At 42.9% G+C, this 19143-nt stretch overlaps 1 protein-coding gene across 2 annotated transcripts in view; it reads right to left on the bottom strand.

Annotated features, from left to right (window-relative positions):
- Window positions 1-19143, bottom strand: part of CTTNBP2 (cortactin binding protein 2) — a 172691-nt gene that overhangs the window by 8752 nt on the left and 144796 nt on the right. For both annotated transcript variants that reach the window (XM_060244847.1, XM_060244848.1), the window contains 5 exons: window positions 16864-17069; window positions 12633-12818; window positions 9898-9958; window positions 3490-3613; window positions 2544-2648 (listed from right to left, as the gene is read on the bottom strand). In XM_060244847.1, the coding sequence (XP_060100830.1) occupies window positions 2544-2648; window positions 3490-3613; window positions 9898-9958; window positions 12633-12818; window positions 16864-17069 (682 nt within the window). The remainder of the gene's footprint in view (window positions 1-2543; window positions 2649-3489; window positions 3614-9897; window positions 9959-12632; window positions 12819-16863; window positions 17070-19143) is intronic.

Genomic DNA, 19143 nt, shown 5'->3' with positions numbered 1-19143 from the left:
CTACATGTGGACATCACCTGATGGGCAACACAGAAATCAGATTGATTATATACTCTGCAGTCAAAGATGGAGAAGCTCCTTACAGTCAGCAAAAACAAGACCTGGAGCTGACTGCGGCTCAGATCATGAGCCACTCATTGCAAAATTCAGGCTTAAACTGAAGAAAACTGGGGACGCCATTAGGCCATTCAGGTTTGACCTTGATCACATTCCTTATGAATATACAGTGGAGGTGAAGAATAGGTTTAAGGAACTAGAGTTGATAGAGTGCCTGAAGAACTATGGATGGAGGTTCGTGACATTGTACAGAAGGCAGCAATCAGCACCATCCCAAAGAAAAATACAAATAGCTGAGGAAAGAAGGAAAGCGAAAGGCAAAGGTGAAAAGGAAAAATTCACCCAACTGAATGCAGATTTTCAGAGAACAGCAAGGAGAGCTAAGGAGGCCTCTCTGAAGGAACAATGCAAAGCAATGGAGGGAAATAATAGAATGGGAAGGACAAGAGATCTCTTCAAGAAAATTGGAGAAATCAAGGGAACGTTTCGTGCAAAGATGGCCATGATAAAGGACAAAAATGTCAGGGACCTAACAGAAGCAGAAGAGATCAGGAAGAGGTGGCAAGAATACACAGAAGAATTATACAAGAAGGATCTCAATGTCCTTGACAACCATGACAGTGAAATCACTGACCTTGAGCCAGACATCCTGGAGTGTGAAGTCAAATGGGCCTTAGAAAGCATTACTAACAACAAAGCGAGCGGAGATGACGGTATCCCAGTTGAACTATTCAAAGTCCTAAAAAGATGATGCTGTTAAGGTGATGCACACATTATGTCAACAAATTTGGAAAATGCAACAGTGGCCACAGGATTGGAAAAGGTCAGTTTATATTCCAATTCCAAAGAAGGGTAATGCCAATGAATGTTCAAACTATCGCACCATTGCACTCATTTCACATGCCAGCAAGGTCATGTTAAAGATCCTACAAGCTAGGCTTCAGCAGTATGTAGATCGGGAACTACCAGAAGTTCAAGCTGGGTTTCAGAGAGGTAGAGGAACTAGAGATCAAATTGCCAACATTTGCTGGATTATGGAGAAAGCACGGGAGTATCAGAAAAAATCTATTTCTGTTTCATTGACTATGCTAAAGCCTTTGATTGTGTGAATCACAACGAACTGTGGCAAGTCCTTAAAGCGATGGGAGTACCAGATCACCTCACATTTCTCCTGAGAAACCTGTAAAAGGGTCAAGAAGCAACTGTCAAAACGGGATATGGAATAACTGATTGGTTTATAATAGGAAAAGGAGTTCGACAAGGATGTATATTGTCACCTTGCTTATTTAATTTATATGCAGAGTACATCATGCGGAATGCTGGCCTGGATGAAGCACAAGCCGGAATTAAGATTGCCAGGAAAAACATCAAGAACCTCAGATATGCAGATGATACAACTCTAATGGCAGAAAGTGAGGAGGACCTAAAGAACCTCTTGTTGAGGGCGAAAGCGGAGAGCACAAAAGTAGGCTTGAAACTCAACATCAAAAAAACTAAGATCATGGCATCCGGCCCCATCACACCTTGGCAAATAGAAGGGGAAGACATGGAAGTTGTGACAGACTTCACATTTCTGGCATCCAAGATCACTACAGATGGTGACTGTAGCCATGAAATTAAAAGATGTTTGCTCCTTGGGAGGACAGCTATGACAAACCTGGGCAGTTCCAGTAGTAATGTATGGCTGTGAGAGCTGGACCATAAGGAAGGCCGAGCGCAGAAGAATAGATGCTTTTGATATGTGGTGCTGGAGAAGAATCTTGAGAGTCCCTTGGACTGCAAGAAGATTCAATCAGTCAGTCCGAAGGGAAATCAACCCTGACTGTTCCCTGGAAGGTCAGATGCTGAAGCTGAAGCTCAAATACTTTGGCCACCAAATGAGAAGGGAGCACTCACTGGAGAAGATCCTGATGCTGGGAAAGACAGAAGGCAAAAGAAGAAGGGGACGGCAAAAGATGAGATGGCAGGACAGCGTTACTGATGTAACAAACATGAATTTGAGCAGACTTTGGAGGATGGTGGAAGAGAGGAGGGCCTGTCTTGACTTTGTCCATGGGGTCGCAAAGAGTTGGATTTGGCTGTGCGACTGAACAACAACAACAACAACAACAAAAGCCTACTAATTAATGAATCCCAATGTATACAGTTCTTCAATCTCTCAAAATCTGTGGACCAGAACTCCTATTTCCCCTCCAACCTGTGTCCCTGATGCTGATTTCTCTCCTGTCTTTGTCTCTCTTCGTCTCTGTGTCCTCTTCTTTTCCATCTTGTGCATCATCTCTTCCAACTCCATCCATTTCCCTGATGAACAGGTTGTCTATGGCAAGGTTTCACCATCATAAAGGCAAAACAATATAAACAAAGAAGCAACCATACTGATTGTACTCAACAGTGTTAACACTTTGAAATGCAAAGAACAGTTCTAGATTTGGTTTGGAATATACTTAGACACCCATAAGTACCATGCAGGATAGTTAGTCTTGTACCTGCTCGGGTGCTGATGTAGCTGGACTGATGATGTTTGCTGAAAACTCAGGATCCTTCTGAGAATTACTGTTCACCATCATCAGTTCGTCCTTTGAACTGACAATCTGAATGAGGTGGGGAAAAAGGTCAGCATTGGCAATCCTGATACACTGAAGCCTGTAAAGCATTTTAGTTCAAATCACACTAAGGCTGTTTCCACACAGAAGTTCCCCAACAGAAGTTCCCTCCCCTGTCCAGTATCCACACGGCATCACCAATCACTCATGCACCTTCTGGTTTTCCTCCCACTTTGCTGGGCCTTTCCCAAACATGATTTAGGACGATCATTTTGAAAAAGATTGCAGCCAAAGCATGTTTGCACTGGTGTGGGTTTTTTTTCAGATCCATGCACATTGATGCCATTTTCCTTTCCCCTGTATGGTGGGAGGCTTCTGGAGAGAAGTGAGAGGGCTGAGATGTAGTAACAGATGTTGCAGCAGGAAATAATGAAAACATAAATCAGAGGAGAAGAACTAGGGATTAGAGAGACAGCTGAAAGCTGTGAGATTTTGATCAAGATGGGAACAGGGAGAACAGCAGAGGGTTGATAACATATCTGAAGGTCACCAGCAGAAGACATTCAGAGAGCTTCCCCCTGTGGAAATGTTTAAGGAATAGGAAAATAATCAGATAAAGACAGATCCATGAAAGCCAAGGGCAAGAATGGAGTCAAGGAAGAGATTTAATCAAAGGCAACAGAAATATCAAGGAGGATTTGGAGCGGGGAAGAGATTTGGCAGTGAGATGATTTGTGATTTTGGTGAGGACAGATCAGGGAAGGTATCTGAAAGCAAAGATCAGATGGGAAGGTAAGAAGGGCAGGATAAATCAAGCATTGAGCCAATGGTGCTGTGTTTTGAGATGGATTTGTTAATTATTTGGGGCAGAAGAATAAACAGCATTTACCTTGCTTATATCAGACTCAGATTTGCTTGAACACATACTCTGAAGCTCCTGTACAAGGTCAACTTCATCGTCAGAACCAAGGGACAGCCTCTGATCTATGCTTAGTGGGTCATCCTCTAGAGAACTTGAAAAACAGAACAAACAAAAAACACATTTTCATTTGCTGAACAGCACAGAATTAATAATGACAACCTAAAACAGTGACGCGGGTAATAGCTTTTTCAAGGGTGTTCAGGAAGATATTTATAGTAAACAAATAGCTCTTAGGGACACCAGGATTCACCTCTAAACCCCTTTATGACTTCACTCTCCTATATACTAGGGAGACTCCTCCTCCAAATGACCCACTTCACTGCTAAAATTCAAGCCCAAAGCTTGCTCTATTTGTCTCCTAGATTAGCCATAATAGAGAAGAAGCCTTTCTGGGTGGCAATGGTCCAGCTTTGAAATGCCCTCTTCATAGTGCAGAATTACAAGTTATTACACTTGGAACAACCCCCCCCCCCCCGGACTTAACAGGGATACTGGTTTCATCTCATTACATATGCTAAATTCATTCTCACCAAGAAGGACTATATATCCTCTGTATTTTTATGTATTTCTCTCTCTCTCTCTTTTCTTTTTCTCTTTTGAATAATATCATAAAATACTGTTTGTAATGCAATGCTATATAGGAATAGATTTTTTTTCTGACAAATCTAAAGAACAACACATTGGTATAGTATTTAGAACAACATATAGTGATTGTAATGCAATGAAACTTGAAATGTACTGCACCCCACCTCAACTGCAAAAAATGCTGTTTGTTACTTTCACACTTCAGGGGAGACAGATGGGGCATTGCAAAGGAATCTCAACAATCCATAATTAGAAAAGATTCTGTTACAAACGTATCTCGTATTTTGACATATTTATTGCTTTAATTGTTGTTCCCCTTGCAGAGTGGTAAAGCTGCAGTACTGCAGTCTGAACTCTCTGCTCACAACCTGAGTTCGATTCCAGCGGAAGCTGGATTCAGGTAGCCGGCTCAAGGTTGACTCAGCCTTCCATCCTTCCAAGATTGGTAAAATGAGTACCCAGCTTGCTGAGGGGGAAGTGTAGATGACTGGGGAAGGCAATGGCAAACCACCCCATACAAAGTCTGCCGTGAAAACATCGTGATGCGACATCACCCCAGAATTGGAAACGACTGGTGCTTGCACAGGGGACCTTTCCTTTTCCTTAGATCCATATAGTTGTTGAACTTGTACACTTGGTTGGTTGTTTCTGTTTTGTCTCAAAATGTCTACAATGGTCAGGGGTGTCAAACTCATTTGTTATGAGGGCCAAATCTCACATAAATTAGACCTTGTCAGGCCAGGCCATGTTGGGCTGGGCCATGTGTGTACCTATTTAAGATTAGGTAGCAGAGATATAAACTTTATAAAGGACACAGACAAACGCAATTTTATATCTATCTATCTATCTATCTATCTATCTATCTATCTATCTATCTATCTATCTATCTATCTATCTATCTATCTATCTATCTATCTATCTATCATCTATCCTTAAAACATTAGCACTCATTGGTCTTAAAGGTGCTTTCTTTGTATTTCTCCCATGGGATCCAGGGAACTGGGCAAAGCAAGCGAAAGAACTTTCTTTGTGGTTCAAGATTTCTTACAAAAATAAAATGACAAACCCCAATCTCTCCACCCATCTTAAAAGATTCAAACCCCCTCAAAAGCCCTAGCAGGCAGGCAGGCAGGCAGGCCTTGCAGCACCTTCTGAAGATCTCCATGGAGTGGGCCCCTCACAACAAGGAGACCACTCCACAGAGCTGGAGCCATAATGGAAAAAGTCTGAGCTCTGGTTGATACCAGACATGGCACCCTAATTGGTGGAATAGCTAAAAGATGACTCCTTGACAACTGTAGTTGGAACACAGGGACATATAGAAAGAGATGGTCCTTCAAATATGTGGGTCCCAGGTCATGGAGGGCTTTATAGGGTATAACCGGTATACCCTATAATAGGGTATAACCGGTATACCCTTGAATAGAACTCAGACACAAACTAGCAACCAATGTAGCTGTTTTAAAATGGGAAATATTCCAGGTGGCTACCCCTGGCAACAGTTGGGCTGCCACATTCTGGATCAATTGTAGTTTCCGGGCTGTCTCTGAGGGCAGTCCTACATACAGCATGTTGCAATAATCTGATTGAGGTTACAGAAGCACGGATCAGTGTGGTCAGATGGTGAATTTTAATTAACAGCTTTTAATATTTTATTTTTATGAGTTATTTTGTAAGCCATCTCAGGTCAGTTTCCTGAAAAGGCAGCCTAAAATAAATATAGGTGACTATTATGTGCCTTAGATGTCCTGTTTTCTGAGTAATTTCAGGGGTGTTTAGTGATGTTCATCTCACCCTGACTTCCGCGTTTTGGCATCTCGAGCTCGGTGGAGTCTGTGGAGCTCGTCTTCAGTGGTCCCCCCAAACCAGGCGGTAGGAGGGGTGCCACAGCTGTGGCATCTCAAGGGGGACCCTAGAGGGGTCTCCTGACAGCAAGGGGCTTTACAGAAGCCAGGGAAACAGCGGCGGCTGGTCTCTGTTCCTCCTGTCCGCTCTGATGCTCTACCGCCACAGTCGCCATGATGGCAGTTAGAGATGAATGCCCGACTGCTTTTTTCTTCTAACAAGCTTCTAATACATCATTCTTCTACCTTAATCACTGAAATACTACCATGTAAGTAAGTATTTTTAATACCACCAACTAATGGATCTTCTACTATAAAGCCAATTGGGACTGTTCAAAAAGGGGGAAGAGGAGGACACCCCCCCCCTTCCCCACAAAGGAGGCTTCAAAAAGACAGAGAACAAACTTAAGAATTTTCAATGACTTAAATTGGACTGAACATAGATATTTCGAATGGATTTGGCTTACAATAAAACAAGCTATAATGAGAACATTATTTTATTACAATCTCTCTCAGCTTGACTTCGTGAACGAAGATTTAAGAAGGGTGCAGTAGTCCACGTCTGCTGCAGGCTCGCTGGTGGCTGACAAGACCGATGCGGGACAGGCAGATCCGGCCACAGTGGCTGCAGGGAAAAGTCTGATTTGGGGTTGGTGCTGTAGCAGTGCGATTCTTCCTCAATCTCCTTTTGTCCTCAAGACCAGCTATGCGTGCGTTCTCAAAGGAAGAGACAGCCTGGTGGATGGTGTGCCTCCATGCTTTGCGATCTGAGGCTAGGTCAGACCACTGGTGATGGTTGATGCGACAGGTGCCAAGGGATTTCTTCAAGGAGTCCTTGTACCTCTTCTTTGGTGCCCCTCTATTTCGATGGCTGGTGGAAAGTTCGCCATACAGAGCAATCTTGGGAAGGCGGTGGTTTTCCATCCTAGAAATATGCCCTGCCCAGCGCAGCTGCGTCTTCAACAGCAGTGCCTCGATGCTTGTAACCTCCGCCCTCTTGAGGACTTCAGTGTTGGTCACAAAGTCACTCCAGTGGATGTTGAGGATGGTGTGAAGGCAGTGCTGATGAAAGCGCTCAAGGAGTCGCAGGTGATGACGGTATAAAACCCATGATTCGGAGCCATAGATGAGGGTTGTCATCACAACCGCTTTGTAAACATTGATCTTCGTGCCCTTTTTTCAGATGCTTGTTGCTCCACACTCTTTTGTGCAGTCAGCCAAATGCATGGTTTGCCTTTGCCAGCCTGTTGTCAATCTCCTTGTCGATCTTGGCATCTGAGGAGATGATGCACCCCAGGTAGCTGAACTGCTGGACTGTCTTCAGAACTGATTCACCCACAGTGATGCAGGGAGGGTGATAATCTTCCTGGGGTGCAGGCTGGTGGAGAACTTCTGTCTTCTTCAGACTAACTTCTAGGCTGAATAGCTTGGCAGCCTCTGCAAAGCAGGACGTCATATGCTGCAGAGCTGATACCGAGTGGGAGACGAGTGCAGCATCATCAGCAAACAGTAGCTCTCGGATAAGTTTTTCCATTGTCTTGGAGCGAGCCTTTAGTCGCCTCAGGTTGAACAGGCTGCCATCAGTGCGATAGCGGATGTAGACACCATCGTCATCATCTAGATCTACTGCGGCTCTTTGAAGCATCATGCTAAAGAAGATCGTAAAGAGAGTTGGCGCGAGAACGCAGCCTTGCTTTACACCTGTGCCTATTGGGAAGGGCTCCGAGAGGTCATTGCAGTGTCTGACTTGGCCTTTTATTTTATTACAATACGGTCTGAATAAAAGCTGGATATACCTTTAAGAGAAATACATCTGATACTTGATCGGGACTGAAACGATTACAACCGAAATGTAAGAAAAAAGCACACGGCTGGAGGAGATTTAGAAGGATAGGCTATCTGGAACTTTGAGTTATTTTTCAACTTTGTTTAGCAGACTGAGTTATACTGTTGAGAAGATGGCATTGCAACTTGAAGCGATTGATAAAAAAGATGTTTTGGTTACCATATTCTCTTTAAAGCAGGAAATCGGTTTGTTGACAGAGCTGATACAAAACAGGGTGAAAAGTTTTATTTTGAAATACAGCGAAACTGAAAATCTACATGAGCGGAGTGGTAAAGAGACCCCAGTGATGTCTACAGAGTCGAGAGAAGTGGAAAAGGATCCGTTGGGAAAGGAGCTGAAAGAAATCAAAATGGAGACAGCGTGCACACTTACAAAGAGGAGGTGGAAATCAAGATTGATTAAAGTTTTTACAGGAGGAAGTGACGGTGTGGAGGCCTTATCACTTTTAGCAAAACGGATGAATGTGCCAAAGGGAGAAGAGGCAGACTCTATCAAGACCTGGAAAGTTTTCAAAAAGAAGGGATTATAAACTGGGTTTTTTTTTTACGTATTTGGTCACCATTGAACTAATAAAAGGGAACTGGCATGTGACTCTGAAATGGCAAGCAAGGTTTTTTTAGAATCTGGATGTTTCTTTTCTGTTTGTCATTTTTATCGATGGATTCTATATTTTTAAAGCTAAATAGAGCAATTTAATAGAGAGTGGGTTATAGAGACTATGATTTCTTCCCTAGGCAAAAATAAACAAGTGTGGAAGATGAGGCTGTTTCTGCTTATCAAACTTGTAATAAGAAAACAGGAGTTATAATCTCCAAAAGTTTTTAAAGAATTTTAAATATTCAAACTAGACAAACAAGTAATTTGGGTCAAATTATAATAAGGTAGACAATATAGATATTTTATATTTTTAAGATCTGCTCCTGATATTTTTGACTTGAGAATCTGTTTATAATGAAATAGACAAAGTATTGTATTTTCTGTCTTTCTTTTTTTTTTATCCTGCTAGAAATAATTAAGTTACTATTAAGGATGAAGAAATTATATTCATCTTTTCTGCTCATGTTTATTCTCAACATTGTCAAATTAATTAATTAGTTCTTATCTTTAAAATTGCTAAAGTTAATCGGTTAGTTATATCTTGTGATTGGTTTTTTCCCCTCTCTTTTTGCTTTTCTCGCTTGTATGCACTGAAGATGAATAACTTGAATTTATATCATAAGCAATAGAATAGTAAAAAATATATAATGAAATAATAAGACTGTAGAACTTAATGGTTATATTGGGTTAAAATTTAAAGACATGCAAGTAGAAAGAATTTGGTATTATACTTGGAGGTAGAAATGTAACTGAAATACTTGCTGCGTTTTTCTGTTTATTGTTTTTCTATCTTATTCCCCTCCCCTCCTTGCTTCTTTTTTCTGCTTCTGTATCCCCACATTATTCTTTCTTTTTATACCCACTTAATACAAAATTTGAAAAGATATTCATCTCACTCATGCGGCTGCACCATTGGATTCTCCATGCAACTGTAGATTAATAAAAATTGCTCGCAACTTCCCTAAAATGGGGCCAGAAATAAAATGCATCTCTCTGTCTCCTCTTCTTTCTAATATGTGTGCATGTGCTATATATGATGCATGTATATTCAACATATTTGATTAGAAAATGTATATATTTCCTCTATAGACGTGCTTGAGGCAGCTCACAAAATAATAAATAAATAAATGAAACAGGCCATAAAAAATAGCATGAAGTGACTTCAGAATGGTATTCATAAAATATCTCACAGACTAGAAGTGAACCATTAAAATAGCTTTAAAAGATATAAACCTCAATCAAAAATTTGAGGAAAGAGAAATATTTATGCTCAGCATGTAAAAGACAGTAAAATAGACACCTGGTGAACTCAAAGAGGAAGGCATTCCAAAGGCAAGATACCAACATCAAAAAGGGTCAGTTTCTGGCCTTCACTTCCATCATCTCTACAAGTGGGGACGCAAAGAGCAGGGCTTGGGAAGAGACTTTTCACACACACACACAAACAGACAGAGTTATTTTATTATTGGTTAAATCTTTAGGGGCATGGCTCCCATAACTTACTTTTTTGTCAGAGAGACCATTTTGTTGCCATTTTTCTGGAATATATTCTTTGACTGTATTCCTACAGAAGACAAAGATAGGAAAAGAAAGATGACTATGTTGTGCAGAGAATTTTGACCTCTTCTTCAGCTTAAACAAGACATTATTTAAACAAGAAATTATTTAAAAAGTGAGAAAATCTACACATGCCAATAGGCATAATGAAACTTCTCACACCCAATCCTCAGAAGTCCAAAACTCTGTAACAGGAACTGGTGACCATTGTTCCCTCTAAGCTGTGGAATCTTGTGAGCAAAAATTCTGCTTCATAAACGACTGGAATTAAAGTTGTGAGCAAGTGATTTGGCTACTGCTTAAATTAGTTTGCTCTGGGACCATATTTCCTGAGCTAATACAAAAATGTGTGAGCAAGAGGCTAAAAAACTATGAGCTAGCTCACACTAACTCAGCTTAGAGCAGGGGTAGGGAACCTCCATCCTGAGGGCCGTATACGGTCCTCGAGGTCACTTGATGTGGCCCTCTGCGATTGCTGGATCAAACCAACCCATGTGGCAGCCTCCCTGGGAGGTTTTGGGGGCTCTGGGGGAGCTGTTTTTTGAGGTAGAGGCACCAAATTTTCAGTACAGCATCTAGTGCCTCTCCCCAAAGTACCCCCAAAGTTTCAAAATGATTGGACCAGGGGGCCCCAAAAGGTGCCCCTATCCTTTATTATTTCCTATGGAAGGAAGACATTTAAAAAGGCGTGCTGTCCCTTTAAATGTGATGGCCAGAACTCTCTTGGAGTTCAATTATGCTTGTCACACCCTTGTTCCTGGCTCCGCCCCCAATGTCTCCTGGCTCCACCCCCAAAGTCTCCTGGTTCCACCCCTGAAGTCCCCAGATATTTCTTGAATTGGACTTGGCAACCCTATTATTGTCACAGTTCAGTTTACACGTGATGATCCAGATGGTGTGGCCTAATATGCTAATGAGTATGTGACCTAATATGCTAATATTAGGGGATGTGGTCTAATATGCTACGGAGTTCCTGCTGGGCTTTTTTTACAAAAAAATCCTGGACCTATGCATTTGCCTAGGGCGGCAGGCCATTTGTGTGTGAGCCAGATTAGGCTCTCCCCACATGACTTCAAATAGAAAAACAATTATTTGCATTAATTTTGCTGGCCTGAATCATTCTTCCTCAGCGGAACAGTTTTTTAAGTTGATAATTTTTTATGGCCCGCAAATGATGTTATAAATGTCCATATGGCCCTTGGAAGAAAAAAGGTTCCCCACCCCTGGCTTAGAGGGAACACTGCTGGTAACCCTCAGCCTGAAAGTGGAGGTCATGTTGCTTTCTCTGGGTTTCAGGTTTCTTATATTTCTTCAATCCATCTTGAGTGAAGCTGTAATGATGCTACAATAAATGTGAGGGATGGTAAAATACTGATTGAACAAATGTGCAGAACAATCTACCTCCTTTCTAGAGCTTTTGTGTGAAAAAGAAAATGGATGCGGACAGCATGTTGTGAGAGACAGTAATAGATGGAGTGTGCTAAACCCCCCCTTCCATGTGCAGACATCAGTGGCATACTTACACTATACTCACCATGAACACATGAAGCCACCTTCTAGTAGACCACTGTTCTCTCTTTAAAGGTCAATACTGAACATTGTATATATTCTGACCTACAGCAGCTCTCCAGGGTCCCAGAAGTCTTTCACATCACTGACTACCTGATCCTTTTAACTGTAGATGCCTGGGATTGAACCTGCATGACAAGCTGATGCTCTACCACTGAGCTACCTCTATGAGTGTATTGTCTAAAGAGTCTTTAGCTTCATTTGTAAAAACAGTGCCACAAGCTAAAACACAGAACTTGATTTAAGCAATCATATTCTGAGGATTGGTTGTTATGATGCTCTTGAAGGCCCTGATGGTGCTCCAGTGCCTAAAAAAATGAAAAACTTGAACTACTTTGCTGCAAAGAGATGTGAATGCGGAAAAAAAGATTTTGCATGCATTTTATGCCTACCAGAGCTTAACATTATGCTACCAACAGTTCTTCAGGAAGACAAGTGTCTCCTAAGAACCCTTTAAAGGAACTCTTTAGACAGCCACGTGCCTCCATGGGAACCTTTGAAAAACGGTCTGAGTGGCTGTCTTGCAAACAAAACATTAACAGTCAACAGAGGTCATTCATGAGGCACTATTGATGCCTATCTTCTGTAATTTTTATTTTAACATAGTTCTGTGGTGAACTAGAAAGTCAAAAGAATTCACATAACATAAAAGCTCAGTGGGTCATGCATAAGAGTTGGTTAAAAGCTCATACATTAAAGGAGTTGGAGTTGAATTCTGATGAGTAAGGGACTGCACATCTGTCTTAAACAAAGCTCCCTAATACTTTCTGCAGCTTCTGTAATGACTAATATTCCCAATGTCTCTACTTGTAGAAGAAGATGATGATATTGGATTTATATCTCGCCCTATACTCTGAATCTCAGTCTCAGAGTGATCAGAATCTCCTTTACCTCCCCCCCCCGCACAACAGACACCTTGTTAGGTAGGTGGGGCTGAGAGAGCTCTTACAGCAGCTGCCCTTTCAAGGACAACTCCTATAAGAGCTATGGCTGACCCAAGACATTCCAGCAGCTGCAAGTGGAGGAGCGGAGAACCAAACCCGGTACTCCCAGATAAGAGTCCACACACTTAACCACTACACCAAACTGGCAAATACAGTACCAGCTTTTACCTTCTACATTTTCTTCTTTCTTACTCCACAACTGGGCTGAGGAGTGGCCTGACTTCTTACAAGGACTTGTGCTCACTTTTCTCCAAGCAGCGCTTTCCCCCTTTCTCTTGGAGCAATTTTTGTAGTTTGTTACCATGGAAAGAGGGAAGTTTCCTCCTTTAAAATCAGCAATGTACCGATCCAGTTCTGAAACATTAAAAATGAAATAAAATGTGGTGAGAATCTTGTGGCACATCATGGCCAAAGTACTACACTAGCTCACTAACATTTTTACCTTTGCTCCAGTGTTCTCTCTGTGTCTCCGCTGCATCTGTGTCCTTCCAAGGAATTCAGAGCAACATAAATTGCAGTTCCCTCATCCACAATAACTGTGAGGTAAATTAGACTGAGAGAATGACTGGTTCAAGATCAACCAGTGAGCTTTAAAGTAAAGATTTGAACCCAGGTCTCCCTAGTCTTAGTGTGGCACTCTAACTACTATCCACCACAGGCTCTCTTCAGGTTTTTTTATCCATTCTCCAAAATTTCTCCAGACTTCTTATTTGTATAAAACAAATGTCACTGGGACTCCTGGGATTAAAAAAACTACAAAAATATGAAAAAGTTTTGAGAATAAACTGATAAATTAAACAGTTAGACGATAAAGATAATCAAAGATTTCAGGTTTTCACGGCTGGCATCATCATTAGGGTTTGTAGAATCTTTCAGGCTCAAGTGCCGTGTTCCACTGGAGAAAGTTTTTCTTCCAGACGTTTCGTTCTCAGCTGCGGAGAACATCCTCAGTGGCGTTGCAGCTGGAGCAGGCGCTCTGATCTTCTTGGCTTCTTGGCTGCTGTGCATTGAGCACAATGCACAGCAGCCAAGAAGGTCAGAGCGCCTGCTCCGGCTGCAATGCCACTGAGGATGTTCTCCACAGCTGAGAACGAAACGTCTGGAAGAAAAACTTTCTCCAGTAGAACACGGCACTTGAGCCCGAAAGATTCTACAAACCCTAATGATAAAGATAATCTCCAACAGTGGCCTGTCTGACAGTCTAGCAAAAAAATACAGTACATAGCTTCAAAATAGGGTTGCCAGGTCCTCCCTTTCTACTAGTGGGGAGATTGATGGGCCTTTTTGGGAGCTTCTGCCACATGTGCAAAGTGCGCAAAGGCAATTACATCACCTGTAAGTGACAGTGCATCACCAACGTTACATGGCAAAGCTCTAGTTTTTGGGCAAAACTCTTATGGCTTGAGCCTGATTTTACCAAAGAGTTTGGCTCAATAACTAGAGCATTTCCATGCGCTATTGGCAGTGAGATGACATCACTTCCAGGTGGCATCATTGTGCTTTGTTTGGGGGGCATTTGTGGGAGGAATTTCCCCCCTGCTGGTCACCTGGCGGGTGGCAAGGGGGAGCCAATAAAAGCAGGGACCCCCTGCCTGGACTGGAGGGGCTGGCAAACCCTACTTCAAAATTTATTTTATTTATTTATGGGATTTCTATCCTGCCCATCCCACCAAAGCAGGCTCAGAACGGGTTACAAACAGAATAAAATCCAACATACCATTGATACATAAAAATATAAAAGATAAAAATTTCTCAATATAAAATATGCATAATAATATAGAACAACAAGATGGTGACAGCTCCCTGAGTCTTCTCATCAATAGTCTAGATTTAATTCAGTTCAATTTGCATCATTCATGAACAGTTAAAGAACAGGTTGGGGCTGGTCTATCAAGTGTTCATGGCCTTAACTAAAAGCCTGGCAGAAGAGCTCTGTCTTACAGGCCTTGCAGAACTGTAGTAAGTCCTGCAGGGCCCTGATCTCTATGGGGAGTTCATTCCACCAGGCTGGGGCCAGAACTAAGAAGGCCCTGGCCTTCATAGAAGTCAAATGGACCTCTTTTGGCCTGGGGACTACCAGCCAACCTAGATCAGCTGATCCTAACGCCCTTCTGGGGACATATGGGGAGAGACGGTCCCACAGGTATGTTGGTCCCTGGCCGTTCAGGGCCTTAAAGGTTGAAACCAGAACCCTGAATCTGATTTGGAACTCTATTGACAGCCAATGCAGTTCACAGAGGACCGGCTGAATATGTGCCTGTAAAGGTGTCATAGACAGTAAGCACACTGGTGAGTCCTGCACCTGTTGCCAAGTCTGGCATGTAGAGCAAATTGCAATAGTCTAACCTGTAAGTGACTGCTGCATGGATCACTGTAGCCAAGTCATGGGAAGAAAGGTAGGGAACCAGCTGCTGGGCCTGCCGAAGATGGGAAAAGGCCGATTTGGCAGCCATTGTGATCTGAGCCTCCACAGACAAGGTGGCATCCAGCATCACACCTAGGCTCTGGACTTTGGATGCAGGCACCAAGGGCATCCCATCCAAGGCCAGGAGCTGGATTTCCCCTCCCAAGCTCCCGTGACTTTCATTTTTGATGGCCTTAGCTTCAGCCGACTGCCTCAATCAACCAGCCATGGCCCACAATGCCCAGCCCAAGGTATCTGTGGCTGAGTCCATCCATCCATTAACAGATACAGCTGGGTGTCATCTGCATACTGGTGGCACCCAAGCCTAAGCCCATGGATCAGCAGGGTGAGAGGGTGCATGTAGATGTTAAATAACATCGGGGAGAGGACTGCTCCCCGAGGGACCCAGCAACTCAATGGGAATCACACAGAGACCTTTTCCCCTAGCACCACTCTCTGTCCCTGATCTTGAAGGCAGGAGGAAAACCATTTTAAGGCAGTGCCTTAATGTCAGAGAGGGATTAAAGTGAATGTATTCCAAAAACAGGTGTTAAACACAATGGAAGCATGAGAAATGGGGGAAAAAAGATTTACAGAAAAAGACAGATAAGATGAAGAAAAGAAAATGGAAGTTTAAAAAAAATACAGAATAGGGTATGGCTAAAAAAGAAGAGAAACAGAAAACTCTTGGACAAAAAGCAGTAAACAGAGAAATTCAAGAATTTCTCTACAACTGCGAGTGCTTGAGGCCTTTTCCAAAACAAAACAGAAAAAAAAAAATCCATAGTAAAACTCCACTCCATTAGGCCTACCTTTCTGGTTGTGCATTCAAATATTATTGTAGTGCTGAGAAATGACCTCACAATAGGCTTCCCAATCCCCAGGTCCCAGCGGGGGATCTCTTGATTTTACAAGTTTCCCCCCACCCCCAGCCAGCTAGCCAGAGGGGGAAGCCCCACCCCCCACAGCTCTAGATCACCAGCAGTTTTAGGGAATAATGGGGAATTGATCCGCGGATATCAGGGGCTCTAGGGGGGCTGTGTTTTGAGGTAGAGGCACCACATTTTCAGTATAGCTTCTAGTGCCTCTTCTCAAAATACCCCCCAAGTTTCAAAATGATTGGACTAGTGGGTCCAATTCTATGAGCCCCCAAAGAAGGTGCCCCTATCCTTCATTATTTCCTATGGAAGGAAGGCATCTAAAAAGGTGTGCTGTCCCTTTCAATGTGATGGCCAGAACACCCTTGGAGTTCAATGATGCTTGTCACACTCTTGCTCCTGGCTCTGCCCCCAATGTCTCCAGGCTCCACCCCCAAAGTCTCCTGGCTCCGCCCCCAAAGTCCCCAGATATTTCTTGAATTAGACTTGGCAACCCTACCTCACAAACTATTGCCTTCTACAACAACACAGTAAAATTGAGAGCATTCCTTGGCAATCTCAAATATTTGTAGTCAGGAGTCAGGAATTAAATTTGCCACAAAAATGACTAGTAAGCAACCATGGGCTACTTAATGCTTATTTTTGATCCCCAGCCTTTTGGAGTAAAGAAAATATTTCATGAATTCAACTCTGATTTCACTCCAAACTATAGTTTCAAATATTAATTTGTTTGGATTTCCCATGTGTTATCAGGGCTTTTGGATTATAAAACCAGTCATAAGTTCCAGCCATATATTCCAATCATATATTTGATCAACTCACATGTGGGGGAGCAGATATGAGCAGCCTGGCCTTGCTCACCACCTCCATGCAACTGTTGGCTTGTGAGCATGACATCTACTTGCAGAGAAAGTTTACATACATATGACCACGGGGATAGTGCCTTGAGCACACATTTCCTCAACTGTGTTCATGATTGCAGGGTGGTGGCGGCAGCAGTGTGCTTGTACTCTCCAATGAGTATTGGTCAACCCATGTGATTAGTACATATGCAGAAGGCTGCTGTGTTCATTCTAGGACTTCTGTGCTAGGCACTGACTTGTGCATTGTGTCTCACCTGCTCTGGGAAGAGGACAGCCATGCAGAACAGCCTTGTTTAACAAGATGCTGAGAGCGGCTTTCACCACAGCCTGCTGACCTTGGCTTGGACTTTTCTTGACTGCTGCCTGTCCCAGTGCAGCTGGTCTTTTCAGAGAAGCTCTGGAGAGAATTGCTTCTTGAACTCGGGGTGCAATGACAGCATTCCATAATTTGGACATCCACCTGGAAGCACACAGTGAAAAGAAAGGCACAATTACTGGATGTGCTTAAAATTCTGAAGGAGACCTTCAAGCGCTTGGGAGGAAGGCATATGCAATCACATGGCATGCTTAAAAAAACCTGCGGTGACTGTGCCTGAAGTTTTCTGGATGTTTTTAGCCTTGAATGAAAATATTTCCAGGTTTCACTCCCAGCCATAAAAGCAGGGTCAAAACTAGGGATGCCAACCTCCAGGTGAGGTCCCTTGGAATAACAGCTCACCTTCAGACTAAGGAGATTAGTTCTCTTGGGAAAACGGATGCTTTGGAGGGTGGACTCTATGGCATTGTATCCCACTGAGGTCCCTGTCCTCCCCAGGCTCCACCCCCAAATCTCCAGGCGTTTCCCAACCTGGATCTGGCAAGCTTGAGCCCGCAATCCCCTGCAGGTAACCAGGGGGGGATCTGGCAACCCTAGTCAAATAATAAAAGGTACCTTTCATTCAAAGAGTTTAGAACAAGTGTTGCTGTTTAGTCATAAGAGTAGTATTTGCTCAGCTATCAGGATGTGGGTGAGAAATACTCTGATTCTGCTACACCTAGGATCATCCTGAGAAGTTGGGAAAAGTCAGTCAGTACTACACTTTGCTGCTTTTCCATTCCAGATTAGTCTGCACTGCAGACCTGCTCGAGATCACATGCAGTCTAAAGAAAAGCCTCTTGGAATTTCAGTGACTTTCCCTTAACACTGCGTCAGCACAATCTTTCATATGTGTAATTCTGCAGAGGAATTTGGCTTCCACCCAAGGTCCAATCCCATCACTGTCTTTAATGAAATTAATGACAGCCAGGCCATGGATTCAGCAGAAGCTCACAGGAGCACAGCTCCTGAACCTTTCTGAGAGTCCCCCCCTCCCCTCCCTTTTCCATTGAATAGTAAGTGCAGCTGCATAACAATCCCTGGATGATCTCCACCACCTATTTTTTTACAAAGCAATCCCTGACGACCGAGTTTTCATTTTAGAAAGTAGGGGAGTTCCAACTTTACACAAGGCATTTCTAACACTTTCCCAGCAACTTGGCCTTGAACTGCCTTCCTTTTCTGAGGCAGAAAACGGGGGTGGGGGAGAAATTTTAAGAAACAATGATTTGCACCATTTTAAAAGTCTCTTTCTAATCTAGAAAAATAGGTTAGGTGAGTAACTTTGCTGATTCTGAAATAATAGCGCCAGAGGAAGATTTGATTGAAGACTGTAACTATTCATTGCCCAGCTGATAGCCTTAGACATTTGTTCATTATAGTTGAAATGGACTGTAGCCGTCTTATTTTTTAAGTGGCACATGAACCCTTAACAACTGCTGAGTGTCAGAAATGTAATACAGAAGATTTTTCTGACTTGGAAATGCTTGCTGGGTGGTGGTGGTAGGGAGAAGAACTATTAAACATATACTTAGCTGTACAGGAGTTGAAGGCAAAGAAGCCCTATCAAAAATAATGGCAGCAGTCCTACAGCGGGATTTAAAAGATATATTCCCAATGGAGACCACTGTGTTGTCATTTCGTACCTTAGGACCAAACTGCAATGGTATGAAGCAGTAACTGAAAAAAATCCCCAAGTCAATGCTTTCCTGTAGCCTCTCTCAGTATGGTGTGTTTCACTCATGGTAGTCCTGCCCCGTGGCACAGAGTGGTAAGCTGCAGTACTGCAGTCCAAGCTCTGCTCACGACCTGAGTTTGATCCCAGCAGAAGCTACGTTCAGGTAGCCAGCTCAAGACTGACTCAGCCTTCCATCCTTCCAAGGTCGGTAAAATGAGTACCCAGCTTGCTGGGGGTAGAGTGTAGATGACTGGGGAAGGCAATGGCAAACCACCCTGTAAAAAGTCTGCCAAGAAAATGTTGCCATGTGACATCACCCCATGGGTTGGTAACAGCTCAGTGCTTGCACAGCAGACTACCTTTTTACCTTTAGTCCTGGAGTACATTTGCCCCAGTAAAGCTGTATCTTACCAGCTGGTACAAGAGAGGTGGGCAATTTTGTCTAATTCCTCTCCTCAATTCATTCCTCACTTTCCCACATTTTTTTTTTGGTCATAGTCT

Source organism: Heteronotia binoei, chromosome 8 (genome assembly GCF_032191835.1).
Source record: "Heteronotia binoei isolate CCM8104 ecotype False Entrance Well chromosome 8, APGP_CSIRO_Hbin_v1, whole genome shotgun sequence".
In the NCBI taxonomy this organism is placed as follows: Eukaryota; Metazoa; Chordata; class Lepidosauria; order Squamata; family Gekkonidae; genus Heteronotia; species Heteronotia binoei.
The sequence above is the reverse complement of the archived record's forward strand: the minus strand, read 5'-3'. Positions and strand labels throughout refer to the sequence as shown.